The sequence below is a fragment of the Diaphorina citri genome, unplaced genomic scaffold, assembly GCF_000475195.1.
Source record: "Diaphorina citri unplaced genomic scaffold, Diaci psyllid genome assembly version 1.1 scaffold707, whole genome shotgun sequence".
Lineage (NCBI taxonomy): Eukaryota > Metazoa > Arthropoda > Insecta > Hemiptera > Psyllidae > Diaphorina > Diaphorina citri.
The window spans coordinates 107324-119863 of NW_007378140.1; the positions used below are offsets into that span (position 1 = coordinate 107324).

The 12540-nt window shown below is 39.9% G+C and overlaps 1 protein-coding gene across 1 annotated transcript in view; it reads left to right on the forward strand.

Annotated features, from left to right (window-relative positions):
- LOC103511368 (transcriptional repressor p66-beta) overlaps positions 1–12540 on the forward strand; it is a gene marked incomplete at its 5' end in the record, with an annotated part of 39860 nt that overhangs the window by 24183 nt on the left and 3137 nt on the right. Inside the window, 7 exon segments of the mRNA XM_008476089.1 lie at positions 6479–6616; positions 7177–7327; positions 8238–8431; positions 9067–9193; positions 9547–9692; positions 11344–11662; positions 12025–12313. Coding sequence (XP_008474311.1) covers positions 6479–6616; positions 7177–7327; positions 8238–8431; positions 9067–9193; positions 9547–9692; positions 11344–11662; positions 12025–12313 — 1364 coding nt within the window.

Sequence of the window (12540 nt, forward strand, 5' to 3'; positions counted from 1 at the left end):
ACAGGTGCCACCAGGGTAGATAAACATTGGATGTTAGGATTATTGAGATATTTGGAAAATCCTACAATGCTACAATGAGCACCAAAGTTGTGATATAATAACACAAAGAAACAGGATTTATTTTAATTTATTTATTACTTACTTGTTGCGGCACACATTGCTCCAGGCATACTCCGTGGTTCCAGGATGATTATCCAGAATTCCATGAACGTGAATCACAAGACGTGTCATTTGGGGACATGCAGACAGAGACTGGAGGAACTTGTCACTCACGTAGTCATAGTCAATGCTACACATCTGGAAATAAAATAGATTGGTATAAGTAGGGCCACCAGCTATAATAAACACTCAGTATCACTGCAACATGTGGAAAAAAAAAATAGATAATATTTATACTGCTCAACTAGGACTAAAACAATTCATATAAAATAATAATATTTAAAATATTGCTCAAAAATAGGACTGAAAGTGGCACTGGGACATCAGCAAGTGTGCAGTGTTGTGCATATTTTGCTTACAAAAATTTTAGTAACAAAAATATTTTTTAATTTATTTGAAAATGGGACTGAAAAGACCCTTTACACCAACAGTAGTATTGAGGACAAAATTCCATACTTCAGCTGGGACTGAACCTACACCCTTTTGTTCACCAAACCAAGCAGATGAGGGACATACCTACTATGGGCCACCACTTATCTTTTATTTGAATAACTAGTATGAATGACCTGGTATTCCAGTGTTAAGAACACCTTATTCAAAAATAAATAAAGAAAAATGGAAAGTAATAAAATAAGTAGATTGCTCAGTCATAGAAAGAACTTCCATTCATTTTACCTCAGGATGTAGGAATCACCAGGGCACCAAGGCATCACCTAGCTAGACCACCAAGGCATTATTGATTTCACTGCACATGGCCCTGAGAGAATATCTCTATCATTAGAACACAGTACTCATTTTCCTTGGACATATATCATTGGAACACTAATTTTCCTTGTTGTGGTAATTAGCATATTTAATATCAATTGATAGCACACAAATCTAGCTCACTGCAACCTTGAGATTAGTTCAGCAACTGATTTCATATGCACATGACGGTGAGATGAGTGATATCACTAGACTAGTCAAGGTTGAAATAGATGTAGGTTCTAATTAGGTAACATTTATTTATTTATTTACCAATGTCTATATTTTTAATATTATAGTATTATTATTGGTCAAATAAAGACATACCTATATACTTCAGTTAGATCTTGTATGTTCTTATTAGATAGTATGGGTAGATATGTATACGCGTTAAATATTTCTAAAGAATATCAATGTCAATATGGATATAACTTGCTCAGTTAGTTGTTTGGAGCACAGTCTAGATATAAAGACAAAATTATGTATACACTTTGGAATAACAAAAACAAGACAGGTTTACTTGAAAATGTCAAATACATTGGAAATATAAACAGAAATAAAGACAACTCACTTCGCAGTACATAGAAACTAATAACAGCTACAAGTAGAAATCAGAAATCAGATATTTCGCATTGAGTAGAACAGATTCAAATAATGACAGACTAAAAATAGGAATCTAATACACAGTTGTTTAGATTGGAACATCGATTAGAAAAAATGTACCTACCTACAAAGGGAACGAAATATTTTTTATACTTTTTAGAAGTGGGCTCACACTTTTTCTACAGGTTACATAGTGAAGCTAGGTATGGAATTTTAAAAATATACAAAGATGGAATATATAGATAGATAGTTAGTTTGGTAGTTGGACATACTACTAAGTCAATAAAATAGACAATACCATTCTGATAATTAAAATAAAAAATAAAAAAAAATCTGGGAGGTGTATTCAAGTATCATTTAATACTAGGTAGTGATTATTACACCACAGTAATTCTGGCAACACAAGTATGTTGACCAAAGACAGGTACCTTGCTTGAATTCTTCACACAGCATACACAAAAATATAGAATTTAAGGACAGCTGAAAAGGGAAAGCTGTCCTATGATTATATTCACAGCTTGAAACATTTTTCATGTCTAAATACGACCCAAAGCAGGAAAAACTCAAGTGTTGATGACAAGGGTCTTTTCAGTGACCTGACAAACAAGGGAAAATGGCAAAAACCTTTGAGGAAGAGAAAGCACCACAAACCTACATGTCATAAATACTAAGTACTAACCTCTGAATGAAAGCACCATCTTTTTGAAACGAGCAATGACTCTACGCCGAGCTGAACCGCGCAACTTTAACCCGAATAATCCCGATCAGGTAAGTGCTGTAATGTGCAGTTCAGATAATGGATCGTCCACCTCTGTGGCCGAGTGGTCAAGAGCACTGACTCAGATAATGGATCGCCCACCTCTGTGGCCGAGTGGTCAAGAGCACTAACTCAGATAATGGATCGTCCACCTCTGTGGCCGAGTGGGATTGGAAGTCGCAGAAATGAGAATGTTGAGGTGGAGTTGTGGAGTAACGAGGTTGGACAGGATCAGGATTGAAGTCATAAGAAATAGGTTAAAAGTAATGGTAATGGAAGTGTTGTCAAGGAAGATCCAGGAAAGGATTGGTATGGTCATGTTGAAAGAAGAGATGAGAACTACATAGGGAAAAGAGTGGAGATAATGGAAGTGAGGGGGAGAAAAGGGTGAGGGAGGCCGAAGAAAAGGTGGAAAGATTGTGTGAATCAAAACTTGAGTGAGAACAATTCAACAGGGCATGAGGTACACAATAGGGCTGCCTGGAAGAGACTGACAAGAAACGCCGACCCTATTTAAGTTGATTCTACTTTATATTATTAAGTAATTTTGAATTCTATGGTATTTCATTGAATAATAAAACAAACAATGGAGCGGGGTTCGTATCCCGGCCGTGGCGAACATTTTTTCATCACAGATTTTCGGAAGTTGAGTATTTGAACCTAGACCCTTGAATTTTGTGGTAAAATCATATTGAATTGTGTGGTGACAAAGCCTTGTAATTTATTCTGTACAAGCTGCCTTCTACGACGAGTCTGGATACTAAAATTAGCACCGTGAATGCTGTGCTGCAGCAACTGCAGCAGTACTGAGGCGAACAGTGGACAGCAGATGACAAAGGTAATGGATTGATATTTGACTCTTTAGTAGAATTGTAGAATATGAAACAAATCTTTAGTAGAATATGATGTAAGGGACAGAAACGTGGGTGATGACGAAGGTACATGAGAAGACATTGGAAGTCGCAGAAATGAGAATGTTGAGGTGGAGCTGTGGAGTAACGAGGTTGGACAGGATCAGGAATGAAGTCATAAGAAATAGGTTAAAAGTAATGGTAGTGGAAGTGTTGTCAAGGAAGATCCAGAAGAGGAGACTTCAGTGGTATGGTCATGTTGAAAGAAGAGATGAGAGCTACATAGGGAAAAGAGTTGAGAGAATGAAAGTGAGGGGGAGAAAAGGGCGAGGGAGACCGAATAAAAGGTGGAAAGATTGTGTGAATCAAAACTTGAGTGAGAACATATTTATCAGAACATGAGGTACACAATAGGGCTGTCTGGAAGAGGAAGAGACTGACAAGAAACGCCGACCCTATTAAAGTTGATTCTACTTTTCTTTTCTTTTTTTTTTTTTTAACAAATCAACGGGTAAAACCCATGTTATTTTTAATGTACCGTTTGTGAATATTTTTTGTCCATGGATTAATAAGTAAGGAGTGGGTTTTGTGGAGTCTTTAATTGTAGCCCTGGTGATCTACAGCAGTCCAAGTGCTTTAGGAAACTGATTATCTTGTGTGAATTGATAGACAGTTTACGGCGTTAGTTCTGTGGGCAGGTAGAGTTTTTCTAATTTTCATGCAATGTTGTCATTTCAGCAAATATCATCGGGCCGCAACAACAGCAGCGGTCTACACATTCCTACGCCACTCGGTCTGACTGTCACTGCCACCAATGGGAGAGGTGTGCCTTCTGGCATGCAACACCCCAACTCGAACCATAGGAGTAAGTCAAAACGTATACAGACCATGAGCTAGAAACCACTTTTTTGGGGGAATCAGGGGGCCCTAAGACGGATACTTTCACACATTTCCCTTTTTGGAATCGGATATTTCCACCCATTTCCCAATTTTGAAAATTTGGGCTGATTGCAATACTTTCTCATTAACTAGTATCTGATAGCTTTGCTGTACTTATTGTAGTGGAAAATAAAACAAACAATGGAGCGGGGTTCGTATCCCGGTCGTGGCGAACATTTTTTCATCAAACATTTTCGGAAGTTGAGTATTTGAACCTAGACCCTTGACAAATGGAATGTGCCTGAAGGTATGTGATGTGTTCTAATTCTAATCCACTGAAGATTAACAAATAAATTTTATCCCCCTCCCCCTGCAGATAATATAAACAGCTCAAATAGGAACAACCATCACTCGACGGATCGTAACTCATCACACGGAAACTATGTGGACAACAGAGGTACTAAGGATTCTCTGCACATCTCTGTGACCAACCAGGCGAACAGCGGACAGCAGATGACAAAGGTAATGGATTGATAATTGACTTTTTAGTAGAATATGAAACAAATCTTTAGTAGAATATGATGTAAGGGACAGAAACGTGGGTGATGACGAAGGTACATGAGAAGATTGGGGTGATAGGGGTGATATTTTTAGTGAACTACAGTCAATAAGTCACAGAGTCAGATACTAAAATTTGTAACTCACTCACTCACTCACTGGGCCAGAAAAAAATTCTCTTATATCGAGGTTTTCTCTTATATCCAGGTTTCCCTTCTTATATCCAGGTTTTTGGTTCAAAAATGAAGGGTCCAGAAAATTTTCTCTTATATCCAGGTTCGACTGTATTGTGTTAAAGGATCTGATTGTTTGACTGAGTAGTCCGCTGAAAAGAGTAGTTCTTTTTTTATAACACACTCATTGCAGTCATTATACATCTCTATCGTCTCGTTAACTGAACTTTTTAACGTTATTTGACGAAAAATTGTTTCTGCACATGTGCAGAATTCGATTAACGTTAAAAAGTTCAATTAATGGGACGCTAATTTTGGTTTGCACCGTCTCGTTAACTGAACTTTTTAACATTATTTGACGAAAAATTGTTTCTGCACATGTGCAGAATTCGATTAACGTTAAAAAGTTCAATTAATGGGACGCTAATTTTGGTTTGCAAAAACTTTCTAATGTCTGCTTGTTTACCATATGTTCTTTTTTGTCCTCGATTGGGAAGTCAGTGACTTCCAAGATAGCCCGTTCACAATCAGCGGGGGGTTTTTTTTTGTGATCAGTTTTTTATCGGTCATTTTACTCTCATTTTAAGTTTACTGGTGGATTTCACTAATGACTTAATTGGAGATTTCGATAGTGGGAGAATTTTCAGTCGTCCAAAAAGGAGTTTTTAATGGTTCAAAAAAGATTTTTTAGTCACCAAAATAGAAGAGTTTTTAAAAACTCCTGTTTGGATCATTAAAAACTCCTTTTTGGATGATTGAAAATTCTTTCATTAGTGAAATCTCTGATTAAGTGATTGGTGAAACCCACCATCAATCTACTGGACGACCGATTAAAAAACGGATCACACAAGCGAAACAAACGATGAGTGTGAGCGGGCTCTTATGTTAACGTTTACTCTTTGAAAGTATCCATAATGTATACTTTTTGTTTTCAGTATACTGAAAGTCCGTCAGTAGTGACGAATTTCTTTTCTATTGAGATCTCATATGATTATCTAGTTCTAAATAAAATATCCACGTTGTTAAAAAGACCATGGCCAACAATTGAATCTTGATTTCAATATATGGTGAAATATTGAACCTTGTTATCAAGACAGTATGGTCAACAACAATCTTTTTATTAAGGTAATATGGTTAACTATTGAACCTTGTTATGTATCAAGATACTATTTTTAACTATTGAACCTTGGTATCAAGATAGTATGGTTAAGCCTTGTTATCAAGATAGTATGGTCAAATATTGAACCTTGGTATCAAGATAGTATGGTCAACTATTGAGACCCGGAGGTGCTGGGTTCGAATCCCGGCCAGGGAGGACATTTTCTAACCAGAGAGACTTTTCCGTTCGTGGATAGGCATGGATGTAAAAGAACGTGCCTTGAAGTAATGCGAAAGCGGTACCGAGGTACAATTTTTTTTAGAAAATCTACCTTTTTTTTACAAAAAATTATTAGATAATGGATCAACCCTTGGGGTCCGAAATGTGAAATCTCACTTTTGTTTGTGAATTTCTCATTTAAGATTTCATAGTGGACATGTGTTTCAGCGTTTTTCGAAATTCAAAAGCATTCTTGAGATATTTCAAGTGGCTCGTTTTTTTTTTATGAAACACTCTGTATATTTCGTCCTGTTACTTACCAATCTCAGTGATCTATTGGTTAACGCGTTGGACTTTGGACCTGGAGATTGTTGGTTCGAGTCCAAATCAATGCTCAACACAATTCAAATTCCTTTATTTCGTTCTGTGTGTGAAGGTGATGAGCTCGGATGAAGAAACGTCCACCCCGCCTACCCAACGCACCAATGGGTATGAAAATGGAATCAATGGAGGCCGAGGAGGAGAATCTGACAGTGACGAAGATATGGAGATGCCCGAACTGCCTCCCATTAAGGTAAGAAATGAGGGACAAAGGGCCGTCACTCATTGGACGCGTAGTCCTGTGACTTTTATGCCAGCCAATCATTATCGGGTACACCTGATCAGGTCTACCTGATAGCGTGTGTGCTCATTAGGTGTCAGGTGGACCTGACAGACGGACCTTTTCAGCCGTACCTGTTAGGTCTACCTGATAGTGAGTGGCTGGCCTTAGTATCGTGTAGTCGCCTGAAAAACCTTATGAAAATGATAGAGACCCTTTCCTCTATAGACTCTCTATAATTTTCATAGGTTTGTTTGTTTGTTTGTTTGTTTTTTTGTTTTTTTTTTTTCTTCACAACTGCGCGCTTCTAAAAGTCGCGCGACCAATGTGTGACGGGCCCTTGAGCCAGCAGCGGCTTTAGCTCGTTGACTCCGCCAGCTTCCAATTTATCACTAAAGTCTAGAGATTGAAAGTCCCATTTCCAAATAAAAGCACTAAATTATGTAATGGAGCTAAACTTAATTTAGCTAAAGTCTAGATTGAAAGTCCAATTTCCTAATAAAAGCACTAAATCGTATTCCTTTCCTTTGCAGGAACTTTCTCCAGCGGAACTGAAGGATCGCGAGAGACTAGTGCGCATACTACGTGATGAATTGCGCAACGAAGAAATGACGCTGGTCCTGTTGAAGAAATTGCGCCAGTCACAACAGATGAAGGAGAATATTGCTGTAGCTCCGCCCACTGGTATGTAAATAGGTTTACTTAAGCCCCGCCTATCGGGCATTTAAATAAGTTAACGTAAGCCCCACCTATCTCATCTAATCGTTGGTTTCAACACCTACTTCGGTGGTGTAGTGGTCAAGATGCTCGCCTGCTAATCAGAAGAGCGTGTGTTGAATCCTGGACGGGATATAGTAATAGGGCGGAAATTTTCTAACCAGACTTTTCCGTCATGTAATGCGAAAGTGGTACCGAGGTACATTTTTACTTTCTATTACCTTTACGTATAGCAGGGGTGGCCAGACTTTTTTCGTTGCGGTTCCCTTCTTAACTTTCAAAAGTGTTCGAGGTTCCCCTCCCCTGAGCTCAAATTTTGTTTGGAGCATCATAATTTTTAACTATCTTTTATAAGGATGACAGGTTTTATTAATTTTCATGACACAACCTGTATTTTAAATCTTGTAATTCAATGTACAGTTGTACACAGTTCAAGAATCAAACAAAGGGCGCCATTATTGCCTGAGACAATCTCTACCATTCAATCCTAGGACAGGGAAGAATCCCAGATATTGTTTCTGGGCGTCCAAAGGGTTTAACTCCAATTCTTCCAACACCGTGAGATAGGAAGCCTTTCCTATCTCATGGACACGGAAGTAAGTAAGTAACCCTAATCTAATCCCCCCCGTTCCCCACCACACAGGTCGCGAACCGAAAGTGATTTGCGAGTCCTGCGTTACGACGAACGTGAAGAAAGCGCTGAAAGCCGAGCACACGAACCGCCTCAAGACCGCCTTTGTAAAGGCCCTCCAGCAGGAACAAGAAATAGAACAGCGCCTGGCACAAGCTTCGCCTTCGCCGGTCATCGAACCCCCACCCCCTGCTTCGAGAATAAATGCTTGTATAAAAATCCTAACCGGTTCCTTGTTCATTGCAGGTAACGCTCAAGTTACAGGCAGTGCGTTAACCAAGGCCCCGGTCACACCGACTGTTAATCCGGGAGGCGTTAACCCGATCCAGCAACCTCCCCAGAGGTCTTCATCCGTACACAATAACAACAATAGTGGTGCTACGAGCAACAATGTCAAGAATAACATTAGCTCCAACTTACCTGCCAATCTCCATCGAGGAGTAAGTATAAAGTACCCGAAAAGGTCCAAATTTTTAGGTAGGATAAACAGTTCGAAAAAAAAAAGGTCCAAAAAATCTCGATAGGATAATGGTTAAGAGGTTAAGGCTTTTATACTTTTAACAGGTAAGTAGAGAGGTACGGCGGTCCAAAAAATCTCGATAGGATAATGGTTAAGAGGTTAAGGCTTTTATACTTTTAACAGGTAAGTAGAGAGGTACGGCTTGATGTATGGAATTTGTTTGAACATTTGATTCCTGATAAGGCTTACGGTGGATAAGGATAACTATTATTAAAGTTTGTAAATGGATATCAACAGGGAGAACATTTGAAGTCTCATCCATCAAGTCAGTTTTTAGGCGGTTAAATCAATGTTACGGTTATGTTATGATTGTATATGTGATGCTGATGATCATTCGCTATATTTCTGGTACAGTTTTTCTAGCGGTCTAATATTTGTCATCTTGTATTTAGGCGGTGCTCGTCAACTTCTTGGTTATATGCAAGTCTGTTTTTTCTACCGCAGTCCAAGTGCTTTAGGAAAGAGATTATCTTGTGTGAATTGGTAGACAGTAACGACGTTAGTTCTGTGGGCAGGTACAGTTTTTCTAATTTTCATGCAATGTTGTCATTTCAGCAAATATCATCGGGCCGCAACAACAGCAGCGGTCTACACATTCCTACGCCACTCGGTCTCACTGTCACTGCCACCAATGGGAGAGGTGTGCCTTCTGGCATGCAACACCCCAACTCAAACCATAGGAGTAAGTCAAAACGTACAGACCATGAGCTAGAAACCACTTTTTTGGGAATCAGGGGGCCCTAAGACGGATACTTTCACCCATTTCCCTTTTTGGAATCGGATATTTCCACCCATTTCCCAATTTTGAAAATTTGGGCTGATTGCAATACTTTCTCATTAACTAGTATCTGATAGCTTTGCTGTACTTATTGTAGTGGAAAATAATAAAACATTTTTTCATCAAACATTCTCGGAAGTTGAGTATTTGAACCTAGACCCTTGTTGACAAATGGAATGTGCCTGAAGGTATGTGACGTGTTCTAATTCTAATCCACTGAAGATCAACAAATAAATTTTATCTCCCTCCCCCTGCAGATAATATAAACAGCTCAAATAGGAACAACCATCACTCGACGGATCGTAACTCATCACACGGAAACTATGTGGACAACAGAGGTACTAAGGATTCTCTGCACATCTCTGTGACCAACCAGGCGAACAGTGGACAGCAGATGACAAAGGTAATGGATTGATATTTGACTCTTTAGTAGAATTGTAGAATATGAAACAAATCTTTAGTAGAATATGATGTAAGGGACAGAAACGTGGGTGATGACGAAGGTACATGAGAAGACATTGGAAGTCGCAGAAATGAGAATGTTGAGGTGGAGCTGTGGAGTAACGAGGTTGGACAGGATCAGGAATGAAGTCATAAGAAATAGGTTAAAAGTAATGGTAGTGGAAGTGTTGTCAAGGAAGATCCAGAAGAGGAGACTTCAGTGGTATGGTCATGTTGAAAGAAGAGATGAGAGCTACATAGGGAAAAGAGTTGAGAGAATGAAAGTGAGGGGGAGAAAAGGGCGAGGGAGACCGAATAAAAGGTGGAAAGATTGTGTGAATCAAAACTTGAGTGAGAACATATTTATCAGAACATGAGGTACACAATAGGGCTGTCTGGAAGAGGAAGAGACTGACAAGAAACGCCGACCCTATTAAAGTTGATTCTACTTTTCTTTTCTTTTTTTTTTTTTAACAAATCAACGGGTAAAACCCATGTTAATTTTTATTATTAAGTCATTTTGAATTCTATGCTATTTCATTGAATCATATTGAATTGTGTGGTAACAAAGCCTTGTAATTTATTCTGTACAAGCTGCCCTCTACGACGAGTCTGGATACTAAAATTAGCACCGTGAATGCTGTGCTACAGCAACTTCAGGACCAGGTAAACCTATCCCCCCCCCCACACACACCCACCAATAGTTACCACTTTAACTACCATGTGTAATTGTGTATCCCTATCTTATGCATTACTGTTGGCTGCCGCTTTTATCTCCAATGATGGGTACACCATAGCATGGGGCGACTGGGACCAAAGGGTGGGAAATAAACTAACAGCAAAAAATAGTGTGCCAGTTGAGGTATTGAGATTGGAATCCACTGTAATCATTTCCCATTTCCAAAAAATGACCCACAATTTAGTTGTTTGGTTGTTACGCCGCGATGTAAGCGGCGCGCTGACTTCAAACGGCAAAGAACTGAGGGCAAAAAACTATGTTTTCAGCTTAAGCTATCATAGTCTCTTGCTCTATTTCTTCCCCTCTTCTAGGAGAGACTTGCTTATTGTATTTATTCCTTTCTCTCCCCCCACAGGAGACTAGAAGTGTGTATCCCTATCTCATGCATTACTGTTGGCTGCCGCTTTTATCTCCAACGATAGGTACACCATAGAATAGGGCGACTGGGACCAAAGGGTGGGAAATAAACTAACAGCAAAAAATGGTGTGCCAGTTGAGGTATTGAGATCGGAATCCACTGTAATCATTTCCCATTTCCAAAAATTGGCCCACAATTTAGTTGTTTGGTTGTTACGCCGCGATATAAGCGGCGCCCCGACTTCAAACCGCAAAGAACTGAGGGCAAAAAACTATGTTTTTAGCTTAAGCTATCGTAGTCTCTTGCTCTATTTCTTCCCCTCTTCTAGGAGAGACTTGCTTATTGTATTTATTCCTTTCTCTCCCCCCACAGGAGACTAGAAGCTTGGTATCAAGATAGTATGGTCAACTATTGAACCTTGGTATCAAGATAGTATGGTTAACTATTGAACCTTGTTATCAAGACAGTAAGACTAGAAGAGACCTTGCTTTTACTTTTGTTTTCTCTCCCCTACAGGAGCGTATCCGCATGGATGACGGCCAGACACCCGCCCAGCGACAGGCCGCTGCCAAGCTCGCCCTCCGCAAGCAACTGGAGAAAACCCTCCTCCAGATCCCACCTCCCAAACCTCCTCCGCCCGAGATGCACTTCATTCCCAACCCGTCCAACACGGAGTTTATCTACCTCCTCGGGTTGGAACATATAGTCGACTATATCACCAAGGATAACAAGACCCCGCCACCCCCACCCGAGCCGTTCCGATGTTCCCAGTGTGACACCAGCTTCACCCCGGTGTGGAAATGGGAGAAGAGTCCCGGCAAAGGTGAGAGTTCGAGTAAGTTTCTTTCCGTCTTACTATTTCTATCCTATTTACATACTATTCACAGAATATGTATAAACTTCACCCCCCTTGAGCTCAAACTGTAGGCTAGGCTCCAACAATTTGGAGCATCATTTATAAGGATCATCATTTATCTTTTATAAGGATGACGGGTTTTATTAATTTTCATGACACAACCTGTATTTTAAATATTGTAATTCAATGTACAGTTGTACACAGAGATATTGTTTCTGGGCGTCCAAAGGGTTTAACTCCAATTCTTCCAACACCGTGAGATAGGAGCCTTTCCTATCCCATGGACACGGAAGTAAGTAAGTAACCCTAATCTAATTCCCCCTTTGTTCCCCACCACACAGGTCGCGAACCGAAAGTGATTTGCGAGTCCTGCGTTACGACGAACGTGAAGAAAGCACTGAAAGCCGAGCACACGAACCGCCTCAAGACCGCCTTTGTGAAGGCCCTCCAGCAGGAACAAGAAATAGAACAGCGCCTGGCACAAGCTTCGCCTTCGCCGGTCATCGAACCCCCACCCCCTGCTTCGACCCCGAAGCCCAAGCGGAGCAATCCCACCCCGCCTACCCCGCAGCCTGTACCTACCCCGCCCCGGGAGAGGAGTGAGCGAGAGAGAGATCGGGATAGTCACAGGTGAGATTTTTAGTTGATACTGTTTTGATTTTTGATTGATTGCTATGGTTCATTTATTTATTTTATAATTATTTGGTAGCTCTTCCATGTATTCATATCTCTATAAAATTAATATTTTTCCTATCTAGCCTAAAATAGGGTGTACCGTTGATATCTGATACAGAGATATTTGAGCTATGACCTAAAGGAGTTGGCTCAGTTTTACTTATGTATTTCCGCATCCCTGA